This window comes from Amblyomma maculatum, chromosome 4, assembly GCF_055883805.1.
Source record: "Amblyomma maculatum isolate TAMU_Amacu chromosome 4, ASM5588380v1, whole genome shotgun sequence".
NCBI lineage: Eukaryota > Metazoa > Arthropoda > Arachnida > Ixodida > Ixodidae > Amblyomma > Amblyomma maculatum.
Genome location: NC_139347.1, coordinates 79,610,292 through 79,635,636, shown reverse-complemented (window position 1 = coordinate 79,635,636; position 25,345 = coordinate 79,610,292). Strand labels below are relative to the sequence as shown.

Genomic DNA, 25,345 nt, shown 5'->3' with positions numbered 1-25,345 from the left:
GACAGCCCTCCGTTCCTTTTTTTAGCTCGAGGGCCATGGGAGAACGTGTTTTTGTCTCCGCGCAGTTTTTCAAACTTGTGAATCAAAAAAGTGCTTTGCAAGTCTGTCAAAGCTATTTAAGTTCGGAAGGAGCGTGCGGAAAATCGTGAAATACAGCTTTGAAGCTGGGTTGCGATCATCTGCAGCAACGGGATGGGCGCCTTAGAAGTACCAAGTACGCCACAAACAGGCATTCGTCTAACACTAGTTATGTCTGCAAAGAGGTGACACATCGTTGTTCATTGGTCCCTGGCAATGACACAGACTGATCTGAGTATGAATAAATATAGGGGTGGGGGACTGACCAGGATTGACATTCTGCAGTCGTTGTGCCTTCATATGTATTCATGGAACCTTTCATCTAAGATTGATGCTCGTTGGGCTAGTTGGATGACTTCAATAACAGCGCAGATAGAAAGAAGAGACTCTTGTGTCTTTTCGTCCCTTCTTTCTACCTGCGCTGTTATTGAAGTCTTTCATCTAAGCACGTCAGTAGCACCCAGAGACCGTAACAAGTGCCTATAGTTCATAACAAGTGCCTAGGAGTTCATATTGCAACATGATGATGATGGTGATGGATTTTAATGGCGCAAGGGCGTCTCACTCCAAAGAGCGCCAAACACAAGGTTCATATTACAAGATGCCTTTAATATTTTCCTCAGTGGATGTGCCACACGACCGGGTTTTAACGGCGGCGCCGCTGCGCGCTTTGAGCACTGGCCGCGAATACAATGTGGGAGCTATTCTAAGCTAGTTGCGCTCTCTGCCACCGCTAGAGGCGCGACTGGCCTACACCTCCTATTCAGGGGTTTTAACACCTCCCTGACAACTCGCTTCTATGGCTGGGGCTGATGCGCGCCTAGTTTCTCGTCTTCATGTGCCCGTTTGTGAAATTTAAGGTGCCTAAATAAAAAAAAAATAAAAAAACAATGCAGAAGGTCCACGTACCGTCTTTGCCAAAAGTAACCAGGCTGCGTGTTCCGCTTTTCAATCGGATAGCTGAGAATCCGTTCCACTTCTGAAGCTGTAAATTGGTGCAAAGTAAAGGCGGGCCCCTGTCCTCACGTATTAACAAGTTGCTATCATCTAGGAATCCACGTTCGCTTTAGAATACAAGCGAAAAGCAAACTATGCAGCCTGGTTACTTTTGGCAAAGATGGTACTTCATTAAGTTCAACATATTTTCATAAAAAGGCTGGGGCTAAAATATAAACAGAAGAAATTATCCAGCCCACTCAATTTCATAAAACTATAGGCTGGGTATATATAAACATATTACGGTCTCAAATGGAGATACTCTGCTATGATTTATTTAATATGCTAATTCCTTGCAACTATGCAAGCTTTGGCTTATACTCTCCAGCTGCATCGTATGTGTGCACTGTGCTGCATCGACAGTCCATAATAACGATTGATGCTGTAACATACTTCCTTCTGGCACAGATAAAGATTGGCACTTAAATGTTTTTGGTATGAGTAATATGAGCAGAGTGATTTAACTAAACACGAATACCTTTTGATCTGGAAATATATTCAGTTCATGAATTCAGTGACATTCCCAATTAACTTCATGAGGTTCTCATTTTATATATTCATTTCAAAGTTGTTCAAAATGTGATCAGACAGCAGTATAAGTTTTCGCTATTTCTTAAAGTGCGCGACATGTGTTAAAGCACTATTTTAAAAACCTAATTCTCTGTCGTATGTTTGTGTGGCGCAAAGACAACGCATTTAGGTTAAAGAGTAATTACGTGAGCGTCATTAATTTACACAAAAGCTACTTTTGATGCAAAGCATTTCTTGCCTAAAAGTGGCTTAAATAGAGTGCGTCGGCAGTGTGTGGAGGGGCTCGTCGTTAAAGCGTGTCCGCACGTATACTGTCAATAATCCATTGCATGAATAATCAGTATAATAGTAAGAAATTTTGTATCCAATCTAATTAGAGTATGACCTACTCGATGGTGACATTCATTCAAACTGGGATGGGCCACCCCCAATATTTGGCTCCTAGATCTCCAAAATTTATCTTCGTCCGAATTTGATCAAACTCGGTGTCTAATTAACCTAATTTGTTTGAGATCAATTCAGTGGTGACCCCCAAACTTAGGTTGGGTCACCCCCGAAATTTGACTTCCTCCGAATTTGAGCTAAATTGCTGTGTATACCTAATATGAGCATATATGGTCAACTCGGTGGTTACTTGCAAATTTAGGTTGGCCATCCCAAAATTTGGCCCCCTGAATCCCCGAAATATGACCTCGTCTGAGTTGGACCAAAATTGGTGTCTAACCTAAGTTGGCTGTAGGTAGCTCTATAATGACTTCCAAATTTGGGTGGACCACCCCCAAAATTTGACTTCGTCCGAATTTGACCATTAGAAACTGCAACTATACAGTTGCAGCTTTATGGAGCTTGCAATTAAACAGTTGCAAGCTCCATAAAGCTCCATAAAACCCCAGCCCTCAGTCACCAGCGGCTGCGGAACAACTGACCACGGCGGCGGTCAGACCTGTGACGCAGCAGGGGGTGCTAAGAAAGCCTGGCTCCGCTGGACAGGCCGCCATTGGAAACTGACCCTGGCAACGTTTAATGCTAGCTAGTGAAGCTAGTTTAGCACTGCTGTTAGAGGAACTAGAGGGCATGAAATGGGATGTCATAGGGCTTAGTGAGGTTAGGAGGCCGAATGAGGCATATACTGTACTGAAGGATGGGCATGTACTGTGCTATCGAGGTTTACCAGAAAGGCGACAACTAGGAGTAGGTTTCCTTGTCAATAAGTATATAGCGGGTAATATAGATGAATTCTATAGTATTAATGAGAGGGTTGCAGGCATCATAATTAAGCTTAATAAGCGGTATAAATTGAAGGTTGTACAGGCCTATGCACCTACATGTAGTTATGATGACCAGGCAGTTGAAAGCTTCTATGAAGATGTAGAATCGGCAATGCGAAAAGTAAAGACTCAGTATACTGTACTAATGGGCGACATCAGTGCCAAGGTAGGGAAAAAACAGGCAGGAGACAAGGCAGTAGGTGACTATGGCATTGGTTCTAGGAATAGCAGGGGGGAGTTACTAGTTGAGTTTGTAGAGCGCAATAACTTACGAATCATAAATACCTTCTTCAGCAAACGGAAGAACCGGAAATGGACATGGAGAGACTAGAAATGGAATCGACTTCATAATTTGTTCAACCCCCGCCATTATGCAAGATGTAGATGTAATCGGTAAGGTGCGATGCAGTGACCACATGATGGTGAGGTCCCGAATTAGCCTAAATCTGAAGGAGGAACGCAGCAGATTAGTAAGAAAGAAACCCATCAACGAATTAGCGGTGAGGGGATCGAGGGCAGAAGAGTTCAGGATCTCGCTACAGAATAGGTATTCAGCTCCAACTGAGGATGGCGACATTACCCTAGCGGCAAGGAACAATAATTTCAGAGATATCATTACTGAGTGCGCGGTAGAAGTAGGCGGTAGGATAGCTAGAGAGGATACCGGTAAGCTGTCTAAGGAGACGAAAGATTTGATTAAGAAACGCCAGAGTATGAAAGCTTCCATTCCAACAGACCGGATCGAATTGGCCGAGATATCAAAGCTAATCAATTAGCGCACGGTGGCCGATATAAGGAAGTATAACATGGAGAAAATTGAGCACGCTCTAAAGAACGGGGGAAGCCTTAAAACGGTAAAGAAGAAATTGGGTATATGCAAAAACCAGATGTATGCGATAAGGGACAAGGCGGGCAACGTCATCACTAATATGGAAAAGATAGTCAATGTAGCCGAGGAGTTCTATACAGATCTCTACAGTAGCCAAAGTAGTCAGGACCGTAATGAGATTGGCGGTAGGGAAAAACAGTCAGACGTTCCACCAGTGACGAAGGACGAGGTCAAGAAAGCACTACAAACTATGAAAAGGGGGAAATCAGCTGGAGATGATCAGATAACTACAGATTTGCTGAAGGACGGGGGGGATATCGTGCTAGAAAAACTGGCCACCCTGTATACGCAGTGCCTGGTGTCATTGACGGTACCGGAACCATGGAAGAATGCAAACATTGTCCTCATTCACAAGAAAGGGGACTCTAAGGACCTTAAAAATTACAGACCAATCAGCTTACTGTCTGTTACGTATAAGGTATTTACTAAGGTAATCGCTAATAGAATCAGGACAACCTTAGACTGCAATCAAGCAAAGGATCAGGCAGGGTTTCGGAAACGGTACTCTACTATCGATCATATCCATACCATCAATCAGGTGATAGAAAAATGCTCGGAATATAACCAGCCCTTATACATAGCATTCATTGATTACGAAAAAGCATTTGACTCAGTTGAAACCTCGGCGGTGATGCAGGCATTGCGAAATCAGGGCGTAGACGAGCCGTACGGGAAAGTGCTGGAAGATATATATAGTGGCTGCACAGCAACCATAGTTCTGCATAAAGAAAGTAACAAAATTCCCATAAAGAAAGGTGTTAGGCAAGGAGACACAATTAATCTCCCCACTACTATTCACAGCTTGTTTAGAGGAAGTATTCGGAGACTTGGAATGGGAGCAGTTAGGGATAAGGGTAGATGGAGAATACCTCAGTAATCGGCGATTTGCTGATGACATTGCCTTGCTAAGCAACTCGGGGGATGAACTGCAAATAATGATTGATGACCTAGACAGGAAAAGTAGAAAGGTAGGCTTGAAAATCAATATGCAGAACACTAAGGTAATGTTCAACAGCCTCGGGAAAGAACAGCAGTTTACATTAGGTAGCGAAATACTGGAAGTAGTAGGCGAATATGTCTACTTAGGACAGGTAGTAACCGCAGATCCGGACCATGAAAAGGAAATAACAAGAAGAATAAGATTGGGATGGAGCGCATTTGGCAAGCACTCGCAGATTATGACTAGCAGCTTACCGGTATCGCTCAAGAGGAAAGTATACAATTGCATCTTGCCTGTACTCACCTATGGGGCTGAAACGTGGAGGCTAACCAAGAGAGTTCTACTTAAGTTGAGGACAACCCAGAGGGCTATGGAGCGAAAAATGGTAGGGGTAACATTAAGAGATAGAAAGCGTACAAAGGGGGTCAGAGAAATAACTCAAGTTACCGACATTCTAGTAGAAATTAAGAAGAAGAAATGGACATGGGCAGGACATGTAGTGCGAAGAGAGGATAACCGATGGTCGCTGAGGGTAACAAACTGGGTTCCAAGGGAAGGAAAGCGTAGCAGGGGGCGGCAGAAAGTTAGGTGGGCGGATGAGATTAAGAAGTTCGCAGGGGTCAAGTAGATGCAGCTAGCACAGAACCGGGTTAAGTGGAGAAATATGGGAGAGGCCTTCGCCCTGCAGTGGGTATAATCAGGCTGATGATGATGATGACTATACAGCACGGTACTGAGCAGCGAAGCGCACAACTTATAACGGAACGAGGCACTGAAATCGCAATTCTGTCCCATTTATGCACGTAAGCTGATTAAGTATACATATCTGTAATTTTTTTTAATTTTTTTTTTGTGAGCGCCTTGCTTCCTGTACGGACGGACGGACGGACGGACGGACGGACGGACGGACGGACGGACGGACGGACGGACGGACGGACGGACGGACGGACGGACGGATGGACGGATGGACGGATGGACGGATGGATGGATGGATGGATGGATGGATGGATGGATGGATGGATGGATGGATGGATGGATGGATGGATGGATGGATGGATGGATGGATGGATGAATGGATGGATGGATGGATGGATGGATGGATGGATGGATGGATGGATGGATGGATGGGAGCGTCCCTTTTGAAACGGCGTACGGTAGCAGTTGCTATCATACTCATTTTTCTCGCTATATCTTATAGTTTTAGATTGCTTATCATTCCATTTATTAAATTTTTGTTTCTACATTACTAACATTATGTCACTTCTCTGCTTCTAAGCCACCAATCTTCCAGTCGTTTTTTGCTAGCTTCCACCGCCGGTTTATTCACCCGGCCACTGGCATCTCTAAACTCCAGAGCTTCAGGAACAGTGACTGCGCCTGCATCAACTTCCGGATGGATACCATTACATTCGACTATAATATGGTCAATTGTTTCACTAGAGCAGAAAGCGTCTCCTTTAATCATCAAAAATCACAAAGCTGCAGACTATAAAACGCAAACGCTCTTCGTCTTGCAGGTCTGTTCGCCACCGGAAGCTGAGCTATATATCGTTGTCATGCTGATTTCGTTGAATTCATTGCTCGAAGCTGTGCATCAAATTCTGCTAGCCAGTTTCAGTTAGCGGCCGAGCGAGGAGGAGTATCAACTTCGCCTGTGTGCGCACTATAAAACATTCCGTAGCGGCGAAATGCTTTCCCTCCTGAACACGTTTATGCCAGCTTTATAACATGCCCCTTATTCTCGGGCAGCTCCCCGTGTCTGTCGTAGAGTCAGAGTGCTCACTGAACCGCCTTGGGTTCTGTTAACGTCAGTTTGATATCTACTCTTGTTGCAGTTTCGGTGTACCTCCAGCAGCGCGTTCACCGTATCCTGTCTTCCTGTTCTGTGGTGCGCGCGTCGTGTCGGTGTTTATGCTTTTTCGCATTCAATACCATCCTTGCACAAAGGATCACAATTGAGTAACGCATAAAGCATATGTGTGTGTAGGCCCGCGGCGTCATGGCTTGACCAGCCCGCTGAGGAGGGCCAGGCGGCAGCGTCCCAATCGCGCAATGACACACAGGAAACACAGCCAGTGCACAGGTCCCGAATGCTATATAAAGCGCGCTCCGCCGCCGCAGCTCAGGTCGGCCATGGCCAGTATTGCTTAGGTGAACTTGCCTGCGCTGTATGAAACACACTTTATTTGTAGATTCAGCATTTAAGTGTTGCCCATTAAGCGACGGTACACAAGGTCCGCTGCGATGGTGTCTTCTATTGCCATGCCTGCGGCAGAAAAGAAAAAAAAAATGAGGGAAGGGGGATGCAAGACTTTCGCATGTGTCCGCCACGCTCAGTACGAACAAAGGCTGAGCCGAGTAATAGTTATAAATGTCGATTTTGTAACCAACCCACCCAGTGACTTGAAGACGGTAGTGTCGGCTCGCCGGTTCTTTTTGGTACCCAACACGACCTCTCCGATCTCGGCAAAAATGTCAGCCTGTGTAGCAAATGCAGCAAATGATTAAAAAAAAAAGAGAGAGAAAGAAATAATGCGCGGCAGCATCATGACACCGTGACTCACAAGTAAGCAAAAACCACATAAAATTCCAAAATCGCGCGATAAGCATATCATGCTGTGCTTCACAATAGTGACAGTAACAAACTTAGTATATCGTATTCATATAAATACAATCGATAATAATAATAATAATAATAATAATAATAATAATAATGATAATAATAATAATAATAATAATAATAATAATAATAATTTATTTAGTATTCATGGCGGATGGCCCAGGCATGCATGGGTAGCAAAAGGCAGTACTGCCCATACCAGGACGGCTTGCTGACCCTGACCTTGGGCCCAAGGTGAAAACGTTGCTCAAACGCTTGATTGAGCACTGAAAATATTGGCCTCGGAAGGCGACAATATGTCAGGTAGTTCAGGGTATCCCGCCACTAATTTTCTTAAGTAAAGGTTACTTTTACTACTGTTGACGGACATCAGAAAACAAATGAATCGCGTTAGATAGTATAGCTCTATAACTAAATTCTAATACTTAAACTTTTAGCTATTGCAAATACACACCTGACTGCAATTACTTGAAGTTGTAGCTGACCATCGGTGAGAGCCATTGCGCTTTACAAGGAACGCTGTTGCGCGGCTTTCGAATTGCGCGAGAAATGGTCGAAACTTTTGAGCCACTTAGCTGATGGCAAACTCGTTTTCGAAATTCAAGACGCAAGACTGGACAGGGCTATTACTAATGGCCCGTCCCAAATCACTCATTGCTACCAGATTCATTTCTGTAACGAATAAAATGTGACTATTGGAATTTAATTAACCGGTTTACTGGTTAACGTGATTTGCCTGTCTTGATGTCCGCCAGCGCTGATAGTGGCAGGCTTCCCTGAGACACCTGGCAAGTCAACGAAAATTAAGAACAACATGCCCTTTCACTGTGAGGCTTGATTAATATCATTTCGCTTAACTTCGCAAAAGAAAATAAAAAAAACGCAAATATTCTTCTGAACATCAGCTGTTTCCGCATTTTCGAATTGCAAATTAAAACATCACTAACGCTAATTTTATAGTATGGGTATTGCTGCCTTAACATTTAAGAAAATGAAATTAAACCACAGGATAGTGGCGTGCAGCCCATCTAGTTATGACTTCACATCTAAACCGATGGCTATATGATTCAAGCTAAATTCTGGGAAAATTTTGCACGAAGTGCGCTTTTGAAAGTTTGGTAACTTAATGCTCGAACTGGTCTTGGATGCCAAACTACCTCGAGAGCAAAGAACGTGCTTTCCGAGGACGGTGGTGTAATACGTCCTGTGATAAATCGGTCAGCTGCGATTTATTACAAGACGTACGCCAGATGTTACACATCGAACTGGCCGTATCACACGCCTATCTATCCTTCTTGGCGAGCCCTCGCGTCATGCCTCTTACCCCAGATATGATGACGTCACCGGACTCTGTGCGCGCACCCTCCATGCTGTCCACGTAGACGACGCTCTCGTGCATCAGCTCCTCACTCAGCTCGTGCCAGTCTGGTCGGGGTGCCCCCACCGCTTTTCGGGATCGACCGTGAGAAATGCAAAGTGTGCGGGCAGGCATTGTTAACGAGATGCACGAAGTAAGCACTTGCGTCATAAATACATGTTTCATCGTAATATCCACATACAAGCACAGCTAAGTTTTTATGTACCGTGCAAACATACCGCCTGAAAAGTGTAGAAAATGGGCGATAAGAAAAATTAGAAGTGGAGTACTGGCGCTGTAAAAGCATTATTAAAGATTGCACCAACCTTCACAGAAATCAAAATAATGCTGCATAGAGCAGTGAGCAAAGGAGGAAAACAGCTAAGAATGGCAGGAAACCAGATTAAAGGTTAATGTTTTAGAAAGAAAGAAATTAATAACAAAATCATTTCTATTCTTTGCCACCCCTATTCACAAGGTATGCCAATTTAATCAGCCCGGTGCATCCGAGAGTTGAAGGGTACGCGGTCGTTATACTTCACAGCCTACTCCGAGCTCCTGGATAAAGACTTGTCTTGTGCCCATTCCATATGTGTACGAGTATTTCTGGTGGTCTGAAATCGCTCCTGGCGGCGCAGGGTTTCAATTTCATCTTTGTTCCACAAGCGTTGCATCAGGGTGTGTGTACACTGCCTGCATATGCAGTACGTACCGTTGACGTGCGCCCCCTTCCTGAGCCAACCGGCCTGCAGCACGGGCACGGGAGAAGACGTGGCGGTGACCACGACGTCGGCGTCGCGCACGGCTTCTTCGGCGCACGGCTCGTAGTCCACAGCGAGACCGCTCGCGGCCAGCTCGTGGACTAGGGACATGGCCGAAGACTCGCGGTGGTTCCAGATCCGCACCTGTTAACAGATACCTGTTTATTGCAATCGTTCTGTGTTAACGGGACAGCGTTAAAGGGCCCGTTCTGCAGAAAATCCGGTGTTGACGTTGTAAATTACGAGCATGACAGGTTGTAGCAGTTGGCAGGTGACGTGGTCTGATTGGTCGGCGGGTTGTGTGACGCCACAAGATCACGTGACAGGGTCAGCTTGGCAGGAGCCGCCAAAAGAAGCTCCTGCGAGGTGGAATGGTGAGATAGGAATCGAGCCTGGGATCGCTGGATCCCAAGTCAGGCACGATATATATTCCTGCCATGCAGGACCCGTTCAGGGCTTTGATGAATGATGGTCTTTCACATAATGTGGTAGTTTACGACTGCATGCTAATGAGTATGCATGAGATGAAAAAGGCACAATTATAAAGGAATTGTAGTGATTAAGCGAGTTAACAAAGTTCGTGTACGCGAAGGTAAGTGCTCCCCCCCCCCCTCCCCCCACGATAAAAAAAAAATTTCCAGCAATATCGACGGTTAAGCGACTGGCGCCTTGGCCGACCAGGTCGTATGCTGGCCCCACAAACAGGGGTCACCATGCAGACTGACCGATTTCTGCATGCGCTAGCATATATGTCCGCCCGTAGAGGTTGGGTAAAGAACCCATTGGAGATCGAGGTGACCGCCAATCAGCGACAAAGGTTTCGACTCCGTCGAGCAAAGCACATCAGAAATATAGCGTCTTTCTTTTTTACATAAACGCCTCAGTTCGTTGTGTTTGTGTTTGTTGAGCAATATGTGGATGGATGTGTTCAGGCGAGAGTATGCACACCGATCGAGGCTTGTATCGCTTTATACATGACATACTTTGGCGATTGTGAGTTGTGAAAGAGGGAGTGAGTGGTTCGCCGCGGCTGCACTGACAGGCAGCGTAATGATTGTCGCCGTAGCAAAGTGTCGTTCGACTAAACAGTTATCAGTTCTCTGAGCACGCGCCGTTTTCTTTGGGTGCGGGCGCGTGTCGGGCGCACTGTCCCTTTGAAAGGCATACGCACGACCTCGTCTGTTTCATCTTAGTGTGAAAAAAGTATGTGGTGTATCTGTGCTATTTTTCTAGGACAGCATGCGCTGAGCAGCACCAATTTTCAGTGAGAAAGAAAACTAATTGCTGCCGTGCAATACGTACCTCTTCTAAGGGGAACATCGCGGTCATGACGAGGATATGGCTCTTTGCTTGCGTGCCCGAACCCAGCACTGCGAGGATCTTCGGACTCTCAGTAGCCAGGTACTGCAGAGCAGAAACGCGCGAACATTCGATGTATGCTCGCGGTATATGCGGTTTCACGCGTATCGCACCATGCCCTACTAACATCCTGGTAATCGTCTGCAGTGCAACAAATTATGAGCAAAATAAAGTTGGCAGCTAAAAACCAAATTTCTCGACGCCGTGGACCAATGACTTGATTCATGTCAGTGTGCAAGGCATTGATGATTTCCCAATGTTCACATAGTTCCGTGCATTGAACGAAGAGCGATCAACGTGGGACGCATATTGGGACGTGTGTAGCTATACTTCTAATTTCTCGGCGAGGAGGAAAATAGCCTCGAACCGGAACGCGCTGCGCGGCTCCTCCTGTCTGATATGTGGGGACGCGCGCGCGGGGAGGGCTTTCTGTTGAGAAAGGGCACACGTTGCAGTCTTTTGCACACAGAGTGTCTTGAATAGCCGCAAAGTATCTACGCCGATTAGCTGATGGGAGCGATGTGCTTTCTTTCCCGGTTCTTTCTTCTTTCGCCCCTTTCTTTCCTTCATTTTCTTCATCGTTTTATTTCCGCCGGCAGCAGAAATTTAGCTGCTAAGAGCTGCCGCGGTTAACGCAATCATTTTTTTTACTCAGTTGTTTGCATTAACAAAAAAATAACAACCAAAAGGAGATGATTAACAGAAGATAAAAGATTAACAGCGGTGGTATGCGCGTGTGTTGCTCTATACACTGTTCCACTTGCAACTCACTCAATTGGGCGAAGACGAGCAGCTTCTGAATTTCAAGCGCCAACCGAAAATGTTTCGCTTTGGCAGCCTTTCGTGCGAGCTCCGAATACTGTTTGTAGAGTAGGGACCGGAAAAACTGAATACCCGTGCAACAACGGCAGACTTTGGGCAACAAGCGGGTGATATTCCTTGCGGCAAATATTTACGAGATGCCGCCAGGTAAAGAACTATTTCGATTCATTCACCTGAGGTTAATGCAAGTATGAAAGAACCTGTCCCACTTGAAGACAACGATATACTAATAAACTGGTTGTCAACTTATTTAGTGAAACAGCGCTGAAATATTTTTTTTTTTTGAAAACACTCATCTCGTAAGATTTTCCTGCCGATAATAAATGGAAATATGATCATAGGAATAGCAGCGATTGCTTGCAGTCAGCAAACCATGCGACGAAAAATGGACTATATAATTGTTGACAAAAGCAACTTTCGATGAGGTCATTATGGGACATAATTTAAGGTCCCTATTCCATAGGTATCATTTGTCCATTTTATCTTGTATTTTAATGTCAGCATGACGGCAGCGTCAGACAAACGCAACTAACGCCCAGTCAGAGAAATTTCAGGATAGCAGCTTCCGCTGTTGACAAGTCATCGCCACTCCCCGCACATAACGGCAAACAGGTGGTCGAGTCATGTAGGCAATGCTGAATTCCGATTGCCTGGTAGTGGACGCTTGAACTCCCTGCCCGATTGTCACCCAAAAAAAAGTAGCCAGGGTAGAGTAAATGGATCCGAAATGGATAATGGATACTTAAGAATAGAACCCCAGTGGAGGTGTGGGAACTTCCGCAGTAGCCGCTCAAGCAGTAAAGAGTATATGAATGATCAGTTGACCCAACAAATCTAGCGCGATTAGCATTGCTCCTAAACGGGACATGAAACGGCTACATTCTTTCTTTCCTCAAATTGTTACGGTAAGCTGTCTGTAGAAATCATTTAAGAATAAAAAGTAAATCGAAAGCTGCCATCACTACCAGTGGTGAGCCGCCGCCTCTCTGTGCCACATAAAAGTACACACTAATTGTAATCAGGCTTGTAGCTTTTCGCCGACCTGATCAGGAGCATACTTTTTTGTCACTTCTGACCGAACGGCTTCGCTGCTACTGAAAACTTTTTATTTCTTTCAGCTAGGTACTTTCAGAAAGCAAAAATTTGCACGCGAAAGCTCCAAAATGTCGATTTCCGCTACCTGTCGCCCGTTCCGCGGATGGGACCCCACATACCAGCATAGCGGTTGTTCACAGCTCGGCCGCTAGATGGCGCCACATACACAAAATGGCAGCGCCCATGATAAAACGGTCTATAGACTGCATGAAACTGCTAGAAGTATTTTACCTTTGTGGCCACCGCGGACGCTGCGGCCGTGCGATAGGCAGTGATCTCTGTGGCATCCATTATCTGAAAAGAAAGGAATTTAATATAATGGTGAAAGCGAGGGATTTTGAATTGTATATGCAGACTACGAAGGCCGCGCATAGTGGTTCGTGCCTAACTATCGCCATAGTCACCTAGTCGAGTCTATAGTCGACTGCACGTGAAAAAGGCCATTAGGAACTTTGACTTATTCTTGTTGTGCGTCAGCTCCGCAAGAGCAGTCGGTTGGTCGAACGCTTAAAAGCGATAAATCGCAATAAGATGATGTACTACATATGAACCACTTACACATTTTAGGGCGCCGGTGTCGGCGTGAAAAAGAAGCACCACTCCCTGGACTCTTGGCACCGGAGAACGGTTGCCTGGGAAGCAGGTGATCACTTTAGTGGCCAGCACCTGGCCGGTCGCACTGTACGCCGGCATCGACAGGAGCATCCTGCGCGGCACGCGAAACACCGTCCCATGGCGTAGTATACGTGTCCCATTCACGGCTCTCCTTCTGTGTTGAGTACTGTGCGAAACGCCGTCCCATGGCGTAGTATACGTGTTCCCTTCGCGGCTCCCTATCTGTGAGGGGTACTGTGTGGAACACCGTCCCATGGCGTAGTATACAGAGCGTTGCACAATTACAGGCGCTCTATAGAATGCTTCTCCCAACTGCCCGACACAGAAGAGAAGCCGCGATGGGACACGTACAGCTGTAGAATGCTTCTCCCAACTAAACCGCGGAATCCTCGCAGCTCAAATTTCGCACAGAAATTGCATTTTATCGTTAGTATTTTTGAATACCCCGCATTGTTTGCTCCGCAGCACACCGCTCCGGTGACGACTGTATGTACTACATACAGCCGCATTCCGAGACGCAATTTGAATATACCGCGTTTGAGTGCTGTGGTGTTTCAATCGAAAAGCGCCTTTGCTTGCTTCAGTTAAGTTCACTTTGCATGACTTTTCTTCAAAGTGGTACACAACGCGCTTTATTGCGCCATTATTTTGCACATCACTGGATACGCATATCGCATCCGTTGTTCCGAGGTGCACAAAGCTTACGGAACGCGTGTTCTCGAAAATAAGATTTTCGTAACTCTGCTCCGCGACGTGCAATTTAGGCATGACACTATACACTGAAAGAAAAAAAAATGTGCACTAACTTGCCTTTTCTGAACTGTTGATTGTGATATAGTACGTCTGATCTTCTGAAAGAAATCGCTCAATCAGGCACGGTGCTCGCGTGTATACGCTGCTGTCATCGTTCGCTAACATAGGGCTCGGCAGTCGCCTTTGAGAAGTTCTAAGCGTTTTCTAGTGTGTGTTACGAATTTGCGCTTGTTTCTTTTTTCCCCCTTGTCATAGGAAAATTGCTTAGCCCAGGTGCAGCGTCAAGAAATGCCAAAGAACACGTACCCATTGCGATCTTGGACCGACACGATGCTCCTCTGCGGTTGGACGACGCCACCTCTGGGACCTCTGGCGAGGTCACGGAAACCTTCTTCCAGTGCTTGGACCAGCTCTGGAATGTTTCTCTCCAGGCATCGCTTCACTTGCTCGGCGCCGAAGTATGTGCAGGGAAACATGACGGCAAATCGGCTTTGCGCTCGCTCGCAGCCCTCGCAGCCGTTGAGCTGCGTGAAAGCCCAGAAGTATGGCGATAAACACACGGGCCCGTTATCACTGACACAGCGCGAGTTGAATGAGGGGAGAGGAGGTAAAGCTTCGGGTCAGCGCACGTGGAAATGAAACGAGAGGAGAAAGAGAAGGGACGTCGGGAGCAATCGAGCGTATACCTTATTAGCTCGCGTATTAGGTGAGCTCCTGTACCCTCAGTAGTAGTAGTAGTAATGCACTTTATTCAGAACTCAAATTAAGCGTCCAATAGGTCGGCTGTCTGTGTACCAAGGCTAGTTGGTCCTTCGGTGAAGATTCCAGCCAGGCACGCCAGGATACAGGTGGGGAGTAGGGATAGTGTGAGGATTAGCGTTTGATAAGCGCGCCATGGAGCTCTCGCACCCAAGGTCGTGAACTCTATATCATTTTGGTGGAAGCGAAAGGCGAGAACTTTCGTGCAACTACAACTTCGGAGTAAAAAATTCCACAGAATACGCTCAGGAGTCGTCGCAGCTCCATGCAGTGTAATTCGATCATTGTCATGGTGTCGATATATGGTACCTCGACTCCTTGTTTATACGACGCTGGATACAGGGCTAAGAATCAATTAACCACATCATAGTTAATAGCTCAAGAAGCAGCTATCAAAGGGTCCATTGCAGTCAATGGCCTCGATCGATTCTCATGACGTCACGGATATGTAACTTGTACCTACTAGCTTGATAACGCGGGGTATGGCAGATGAAAGGGGTGCACCACGCTTAATCGGATTGCCGGCGGCCTCATGGAAGACACTCGACGCTATTCACACCAAAAGGGTTCTGGGTTCCGGCCTCAGCATATATGGCTACTGTTATATTTGGCCTCCGTCAATATGGAGGCGAAAAGCAAGGTGCCCGTGTACTGCGCGATGTCAGTGCATGTTAAAGAACCCCAGGTGGTCGAAATTTCCGGAGTTCTCCACTACGGCGTCTCTCATAGCCTGAATCGCTTTGGGACGTTAAATCCCACAAACCAAACCAAACCAATATGCGAGCGCCGCGTTGCCGGGCGGCCACATATCTTTGCCGAAATAATATGCACGTTACTGAAATAAATGAAATCGCTACTTCCCCACCTAGATGTTTCAATTTCTGCAGTTTGATTGCAGGCCTGGTGAGGAACGCAATTAAAATGTGTAAATAAATGACTCCAGTGGTGACGCGGTCTCGTGTTTAAAAGTGCGCAGTTCTTGAGCCGACTCCTTCTGCAGCTTGTGCAAAGGTGAAAGCTAAATTAGTCGCTTTCAGCCGACTGGGAGTTCATGTCATCATTTATCCATGATACGTACGCCAACATTATATATATATATATATATATATATATATATATATATATATATATATATATATATATATATATATATATATATATATATATATAGGAAGGGGGTTGAAGCTCCAATGGGTCCGGTAGGGCATAGACTTAAGGTAGGTGACACACGGTAGAAAAAACAACACTTTATTCCGACGTTTCGGCCGGGGTCCGGCCTTTGTCAAGGAATGCTACATTCCTTGACAAAGGCCGGACCCCGGCCGAAACGTCGGAATAAAGTGTTGTTTTTTCTACCGTGTGTCACCTACCTTAAGTCTATATATATATATATATATATATATATATATATATATATATATATATATATATATATATATATATATATATATATATATAGAGAGAGAGAGAGAGAGAGAGAGAGATCAATAAACACGTAAAGTTTGTTCTGGTTTATGGAGTTTAAAGTCCCAAAGCCATTCAAGCTATGCGAGATGCCATAGTGGAGGGCTCCGAAAGTTCCGACCACCTGCGGTTCTTTAACGTGCACTGACGTCGCACAGCTCATGGGCGCCTTGCTTTCCTCCACCGATGAAAAGCGGCCGCCGAGGCCGGGATTCGCTCCCGCATCCTTGGGCACAGCACTCGAGAGACCTGACGACCGCACCACCGTGGCGATGCACACGTTAGGTTGCACAATATAATTTTAAACATAAAGATGCCCGCAAAACTGTCTTTAGACACAAAAATATTGAATTTCAGCTTCACTGACCAGCTCGTGAAGACAAAAAAAAAAAAACTTTAATCATAGCGTGCCCTCTTTTCTTTTTTAATATTCTTTTCGGTTCGCTGTTGCAGATGATTCGCTTTATAAAAAGTTTTGCAAAGGAACCAAACGTTCATATTTGCGAGGCTTGACTGTAATCTCGGTAATTCTATGTGGCAGATGGCACGTATCCTTCAAGCATTCCCATTCAACTGGTAACTTCCCTACCAGTTGAATGGGAATGCTTTACGGCGACAGCTCTTGGTACCTCAGGTTCCCATATCATGGCAGATTGGCGCTTTGGTCCGCAGAGAGGAGAGTGTAATAGAGGAGGGAAGGTGCACCCAGAAACGTTGAGCGTGAAATCTAATGCAACAGCTGCGCCGAGGAAATAATTCCATGTACTTCGAAGTTTCGCACGTGTTTTGTCCATTTTAGGGGGTCGGTTTTGCGTTTTACGTCGTCGTCGTCATCATCTTGACTACACCCACTGCAGGGCAAAAGGCTCTCTCATATCCCTTCATATACCCGGTCCTGTGCCAGCTGCATCTACGTAATTTTCGCAATCTTTCAAATTTCCATCAACCTCCCACCTTACTTTCTGCTGCCCTACGCTTTGCCTTCCCATGCATGAAACCCTGCATGTTTTTCATCAGTTACAGTTTTAATTCCACTACGTAAAGCGCCCTCGCTAGCACTCCGCTGTTTTGCACGCATAATTGTTACTAACTTCCGCACGCATGTAGTGAATATTCAAGAATTTATTCGGTTCTCGCACTATTGCATTCAGTTTTTGACCGACCACTGCATTCGATATGGTAGCAAAGCAAGCTTATTCGTATTCGATTTGGTTTGGAAAAAAAAAATAATATTAATTCGTTGTGTACCAATGCGTACGATTCAATAGTGCTGTTTTGAAACCGAATGAAATACTTGATTTGCTAGCGAATCGAATACTATATAGTATTTCCTGTTGATCGAACGCAGTAATAGGCTTGTGTTTGTTGGTTGGTTTATGGGGTTTAACGTCCCAAAGTGACTGAAGCTATGAGAGACACCGTAGTGGAGGGCTCCGAAAATTTCGACCATCTGGGCTTCTTTAACGTGCGCTGGCATCGCACAGCACACGGGCGCCTTGCTTTTCGCCTCAATCGAATAGTGACCGCCGAGAACGGGAATCGGTCCCGTTGGACACAGTAGTCGAGTGCACTGCGCCACCACGGCCGGGTGGCTTTTTCATGCCGGAATTTTTATCGATAGCCAGAAACCATACCGATTAGGGAAAGAACGGATAGGTATGCGAATAGAATATTTTCGTGATTATTCGCGGCTTGTGCTAATATAAAACAGATTACTGCTAGAAGGGCCGCTATAATCAAGTCGTGGAACTAATAAGCTGTAACTGATGAGAAACGCAACACTGATGGCACATATGTAACTGGTCTTTGACTGCCGTGTCATACGCACAAAACGACCACCTTTTGCTACAACGAACAGAAGAACATCAACGAGGTGTTTGGGCGATGACCTCGGATATCGAGGGAAAAGACAGGCTTTGCTGCACGTGGCCGAAGTCGCGGATGAAGTCGCGGCGCATGAACCTGTCCGCTGTACTGTCCGCAATGGCTCACCACGGCAGCATGCTGTGAGACTTGTGTGAGAGCTGCTTTTGAGAATCGTTGGAAGAAACTCGTCCGCGATTCGAACTGAGTGCCCTTTACTTGGCAACTATTCAAACACTTGAGAAAGGGCTCGTTTTGTTTCGAAGAATTTTGTACACGCACTTTTTCTTTTCGTTCAGCGAATAGAATAGAAGGATATTCTATTCGCTTGCGAACTGAGTCACCTAATTTCGAGTAATCATGAACTTTTTAGACCTTGTATTATACGTTCAGCGAATTGTATGGGATCGGATAATTTATTTTTTTTTTTTCGGATATTCGCATAAACCTGTCCAGATGCATTTCCGCAGTGTATGCATACACGATAATGGCGTCTCTCATAGCTTCAGTCGCTTTGAGAAAACTCCACAAAACAAACAAACAATAATGGTTGGCGCTGAAATTCGCAGTACAGAATGGTAACAAGGCTATCAGTCCGTTTCGTTTTCGACACCCGATAGTTTACATACCCAGCACCACCACCAAAAGACGTTATTGGCGTAATTCACACGGAAGTGTTTTACACTAGTTTATAGGCTCGATGGCCGCTCCTTTATCTCATCAACGTTGATCTCATCTGCACCCTCAGCGTCGACGAAGCCACTGATGGTTCATTGCTACCAAAGTACGCTAGATCACGGTTTGCTGGCGTCATTAATACAATAAACATGCAACTAAATCGGTAACGTTATCGGTGGTTAATTAATAAATTATTCATTGTTTTAAGCCACCTCGCGTGGAAATAATTATTACAAATGACACAAAGGGAAATACAAGAGAAAAGAAGTAGTACCCTCCTTCAAAGCTGAAGAGCTGAAAGGGAGGTCGTATTGGACCGGGGTGATCGAAACGCTTTGTCGTACTTGTATTATTTCTCTGATAGTCTACTTACACTCGAGCGAACACGGTATTTACGAGAGATGCACACAGGTGCACGCAGGAATAAAACCATTTCGGATGAAAGTGACGGCTTCATATCGGCCCAGAGGGCTCGCAACGGGCGCCAGCTGTTGCAAACGGTACATATACTTACCGGAGTGAATGTGACGAGCTCTGGCGCGCCGCATTTAGTTCAAGAGAGCCCGCGTTCTATTTCGAACATATAAGCGAACAGGTTCATTTTAAAGGGACCGTATATGCACTCCTACGGCTCACTCACTACCTTTTATATATTTCCTCTATACTAAGATACAAATAAAAAAGATACAGCAGCGTCGAGACTGAATTTTACCTTAAATGGCGTATAGTTAAAAAGCCAAATATATATAAGGTGAGCGAAATAGCAGCTACGTTCTTTTCTTCTCCTCTCCAGACGAAATCTTACCACAACGGAGTTTGCAGATACATATATACAAAATTTATTTACATCTATCTACACAACTGCAATACAGAACTTAGGGTGTGGTCTCAGCACGACACCGAACCCAAGCTCGCTGTTGTCTATGTCGTCACCATACTGACCATTATTTCTCCTCAGGGCATCTTGATTGTGGGTTTAAGCACGCACTACACAGTTAGAAACGAATTGGCACAGTTCACTGAATAGCCCCGGCCATCGCAAATACTATTTTGCTCTGGCTGTGCAGCGCTCCACACTTTTTGGTGCCCTTTCCCTTCTCATTGTTTGGGGGGATAATGTAGCACGTTCTTTTGACCCTCACAGCAGATTGTGGCAAGCTCTCCAAGAGATGGGAGTTCCAATTCACCTCATCTGTCTCCTCAGGAACCTTTATGAAGGGCAAGAGGCCACAGTCAGAACTGGGCATGGTCTTACTGATTGGTTTCCGATTGAGAAAGGGGTGAGGCAAGGCTGCATACTGTCGCCCTGCCTATTTAACCTATATGCAGAGTGCATCATGAGGAAGGCCGGTCTGGACGAGTCTTCAGCTGGAGTGAAGATCGCTGGAAAACGCATCAACAACCTTAGATATGCGGATGATACCACTTTAATGGCAGAAAGTGAATTGGATCTCAAGAGACTTCTGATGCGCGTACAAGAAGAGAGTGAGAAGTTTGGGCTTAAACTGAACATTAAAAAGACGAAGATCATGGCGTCTTGCCCTATCAAGTCCTGGAGCATCAATGGACAAGAAGTGGAAGCTGTGACAGATTTTCTGTTCTTGGGCGCCAAGATTACCTCGGAAGGAGACTGCAGCCATGAAATTAGGAGACGCCTGCTTCTGGGAAAGAGAGCAATGGTTAGCCTTGACCGCCTAGTAAAGAGCAGAGACATTAGTCTGCCAACCAAGATCCGTATAACCCGTGCTATGGTCTTTCCAGTTGTGATGTATGGATGCGAGAGTTGGACTGTGAAAAAGGCTGACCGCCGAAGAATTGACGCGTTTGAATTGTGGTGCTGGCGAAGACTCTTAAGAGTTCCTTGGACTGCCAGAAGATCAAATCAGTCGATATTGTCGACCATAAACCCTGACTGCTCATTGGAGGGTCAAATTCTAAAGTTAAAGCTCAGCTACTTTGGTCATCTGATGAGAAGAGAGGAGTCGCTGGAGAAAGATTTGATGTTGGGAAAGGTTGAGGGTCGCCGGAGAAGGGGTAGGCAGCGATCGCGATGGTTAGATGGCATTCTCGAGGCATTGCAGATGAAGCTATGTGATGTTAAGAAGATAGTGAGAGACCGGAAAGCGTGGCGTGACATGGTCCATAGGGTCACGAAGAGTCGGACACGACTGAACGCCTGAACTGAACTGTAGCACGTTCTAATTAGCAAGCAGCCGACGTTTTTTAGATACGTTTCCTCGGTGCTGCCAGAATGATGATGAGGGAGCGGGAACTTTGAGTTTTTTCCGGGTGATCCGTTTATGTAAAACCACAGAAGAGGCTCCCAAATTGCGCCTTCGTTTTGTGCTTTCCTAACCCGTGTGTGGGCGGAACTTTGAAGTTAGATGACAGCTCCCTTTGCCTATAGGCACTGTGTCCGTCTCATGTAAGTATCCTTCCTGCCATGCCGATAGCTGCAAAGTATCGACAAGGGTCCTCTCTGCAGCACATACTGCATCGTGTGTGAAGCGCATCGGGCGTTTGCAGAGCGTTATGCGTGGCGGCAGCAGATTCATATAAAGATGCCTAAAGGGCGACCAAAAGCTGGAGGTCTGTATGGAACGTTGCGATGAGGCCACGGACGTATACTTCTAAGCATTCGGCTGTTCATGTTAGTACCTTTTCTATCCGGGTTCAGCGCGTTTCTGCCGGTGTTGGGGATCTTGACAAGTATGCAATTGGGCGAGTATGTCCATCTGGCTTTGTAGAAATGTATACCCAAACCATGGACTGATGAAAACGCTGTAGTCTGGATATTAAACATTTATCTGAACGCAAGATGTATTTGATGCTCACGAAAGTTGTTTCCTAATCAGGCCCTATAAGTCCTCAAGTCCATCCACTCCGATGACTTAATTTTTAAGGCGATCACAAAGAGGGACTGTTTTTTCGACCAAATGTGGCAGAAACCTTGCCAGTTGATTCACCATTTACGAAATCGCGGGATTCACTGTCTCGATTATTTTTAGTGTCGGGACGGACACCTAGCGACAGTGATGAGGAGTTGAGCGGTTCTGGATTCTGGAATCTTGAGGACTCATGTCGCTTCAGCGTCGCGTCAAGGTGGATACGAAGGACGAGGATAAGGCGTTCCGCCGGGGTAGCTGCAAAACTAGATGCTCCTCTTCGTAGGGCTGGTCAGTATCGTGCTTTTGCCTTTGCAGTGCTTCGTGCGAGCAACAGCAGCCAGGGCAGTGTCTTCCGTCTTGACCATGGTGCTTTCTTCCGTATATCCTGAAGTAGTTGTTGATGATGTGCTGATTCCTTCTGAAGAATCTTGAAGAGTGGTTTTGCGAGGGTGGGAATGGCATCGAACTGCTATGATGATAATGATGATGATGACCTCAAACAAAATGGCACATACCCACGGCGGGGGATTGGCCAGGGTGCATTGTAGATTGTAAATATTTATGTTCAAGGACTTGAGTATTCAGATAAATATGGATGGTTTAACTAGAATTTGGAAAAAAATAAAAAGGAAAAGAAAAGGTAACGAAATCGTACTTAGCATAGGAATCTACCTGTTGAAATTATGTAATCATGAATAAAATTGCACACTGGTTTTTAGGCATATCCCTTGACGCTTGCCCCGAAGGAGAGGAGAACAGGAATGGTTAGCGGAAGGCCTAATCTCGAAAGGGGAGTTGCTAAGTAAATTTTGCGGAGAGATGCGAACCTCCGGCTATGCTCCGGTCAATTTTTTTTTTTTTTTTCGCGGAGACTCTAACGGTCACGTGTCGGTCTCGCAGGTCACCGTGATCACACTTGTCAGCCAGTATAGAGCACATTGATGCAATAGTCGACTGTCGTTTTTGGTTCCTGTTCGCGCCGGTTGAAGCACGCCAACTCATATACGAAGTTATTTGCTTGAAAAAAGCGTAAATAATGCACCGTTGTATTACGTCACGGCTGTCGCCTCCTCTCTTATGTGATGCCCTAACCTTAAAAATGCTATTTACGGTAATATTCTAATTCAAGAAGTTCATAGAGGTCGCCCTTATGAGCATCGGAGCCAAATTTGAAAGGTTTTCGTGGAGTGTATAATTTACAAATAATTTAATAAAAGTGCTCCTGGTGACCGCTGGCGGCCGAGTGGGGCGACACATCCCCACGCGCACCGCGCGCATGGACGTCGCATGGACTAGCTGGGCGGCGCACTCGATCATTGGACGCTCCTAAGTTAATCGGGTGGGACGGGGCGTGTTGGCACGCCGTCGCGACTTGTTTACTTCTTTTTGTTTTTTCTTTTTTTGCACGGAGGCGTGGGCTGAGTTGAAGGCGGAGATAATTAAGGGACGCCATTTTCAATCGCCTATATCTTCAGGGCTAATAAAGTTAGCTTAAAAATGTTTGTTTTGCGCTGATGATTGATGGGATACCTACTGCTCGTGCTCGTTTTCTAGTTTTCGTAATAAGTTTTTCATGGGCACTTTAAATGTGAATAAATGATTATCATTGACTTTACTGAAATCAGTCTTTGAAGTTGAAGTCGTTGTTCTTTGCATCAAGAGTGAGAACGTGTGTGATGTGCTGCCGCGCTTGAAAGCACATCAAACAGAGTGAATAAGAGTTTGTTCGCACCTGCTTTTCTGATTCCATGCTTTTTGGTAATCGTCGAACTCCAATATTCAAGCAGTCCTTACAATGCCTTTTCGAATGTGAATTGCTTGGGCGGATTCAGTGGTTGGGCGGATTCTCATTCTGAAGCGAAAGCTTCATTATATCCGTGCATCACTCAAGGTCAACCCGGTATATCGCTAGACCTTCAATGAGCTAGAGGTCACAGTTTGGCCCTATAGGTTAACCATATTTGGTACCACTTATGGTGAACCACTACTTGACTAACTTGACCTTTGACGGCAGATACAGCATCACATGTTGTTGTTGACGGAGTCATCGAGCGACTCCTAGCCTCGGCGTTGCAAAACCAAGCCTGCCCATATACATGTCTAAACCTAAGCCCAACCAAAGTAAAACCAAGCAAAACGACGATTTCGCTTCATCTAGCTAGGTTTAGCAGGATTAAACCCCAGCCATTTTTCTCTTGTATTTTTCGGTTCCTGGGCTTACAAATAAAAAGTTGGAAGCATTTTTTTTAGTGCTCTCGAAAGTGCGAAATAATGATTGATCAACATTTTGCATGAGCGCTGCGAGCAGCTCCGGGCCCAGAAAAACGAGCATGAACGCAGTTTTTAAAGCGCGCGTGGTGCCTTCATAGAGGAGCAAAAAAAAAAAAAAAAAAAAAAAAAAAAAAAAAAAAAAAAAAACGCGAACACGGCATTTCTACTGCAATGCGAAAATAGATTTGAGAAATTCGAGGCGGTATCTCTTGTGTTGTCAAGGCAGATGAGGGTCAAGAATAATGCGACAACCCAGCGCAGTCTCCTGCTAGGCCGAGGCAGCAGCGATCGACGTCTCTGTTCCTGGTGTTCACGAGAGGGAAGAGTGCTGTCCTTTCTCGCATACGATCTACTGACGCGTGTCTGTGCAAAAATGTTGAGTGCTCCGGGAGCCAGTTGAGGACCAAGACGTTAGAAACTACTAATTAATTATAGCTATAGCTCGGGCAGCAGCGCCGTAGCAGCGAACTAACTCTTCTGGCCACTGTCGGCATGAATATTCAAAGGCATAGACGGTAGGTTTTATTACAATGTCACGAACACGTGCTAAACCGCCAAAAAGATATGCACTGCGGTGCCTGTAACATCATTTAATTGTGTTCGTCGAGCCTGACTGAAGCGAGTGCTAGTCGAGGGCGGCAACAATCAATTAGTTCTGATTCTCTGGGCGGTTGCCTAAAATTCTGTCAACAAATAGAGTACGTGGGCTCCACCCAAGTAAATAGTCATAAGGAAAATCCGTCTCCTCGTTTGTTCGCTCAACAGCCGGGTCGACAGACACCATCGTTGTGTACCCTTTCCTCCAGATCTCTAGGAGTGGTACGAGAAAGACAGAAACAGATTTGGTTCACCGTTATTCGCTGAGTAAAGTAAACCAAAACTATACTTGTTTCCCACACTGCGTTTCACTCGTGGACCTTATCACTGTCCATTGTCTGCCCAACGTCAGAAACGTGGAAGTCTGCCGTTAACCTTTCTTATGAGCCGCAGAAAAAGCTTTCAGAGTTATATATACGTATTTTAAAGCACGGTGTAATTAAGTCACCCTCGTTTTATTTTCATTTTTATTTTTTTTTTTTCATTTGAAATGCGTCGGCGTCGAGAATTCAGCAAGAAAAGGAGACGAACACGCAACGCACGCACATAAAATTAGCGCTGAAATGCTACGCGGAGCAGACGACGCGCATGCGCTCTCTGGCCGCGCTACGTAGAACTTGTGCAAGAATCACCTGCCTCTTGTAGCTCAAGCTACACTTTTCACAGTGATTTTTTTTTTTTTTTTAATGAAACGCTCAAAAGACAGCAGCTTACTCAGATGAAAGCTAAAGTGGAACTATA

General features: G+C 45.5%; 1 protein-coding gene across 1 annotated transcript; it reads right to left on the bottom strand.

The window, feature by feature from the left end:
• Positions 1–6,798: 6,798 nt before the first annotated feature.
• LOC146191517 (ketimine reductase mu-crystallin) lies at positions 6,799–14,654 on the bottom strand. Its single transcript, XM_084599965.1, has 8 exons — positions 14,391–14,654; positions 13,275–13,422; positions 12,948–13,010; positions 10,743–10,844; positions 9,392–9,584; positions 8,647–8,768; positions 7,098–7,182; positions 6,799–6,968 (listed from the first exon to the last, which is right to left on the bottom strand). The coding sequence occupies exons 1-8, from the start codon at positions 14,558–14,560 to the stop codon at positions 6,904–6,906; spliced, it is 948 nt and encodes a 315-aa protein (XP_084456091.1). The 5' UTR covers positions 14,561–14,654; the 3' UTR covers positions 6,799–6,903.
• Positions 14,655–25,345: the final 10,691 nt, after the last annotated feature.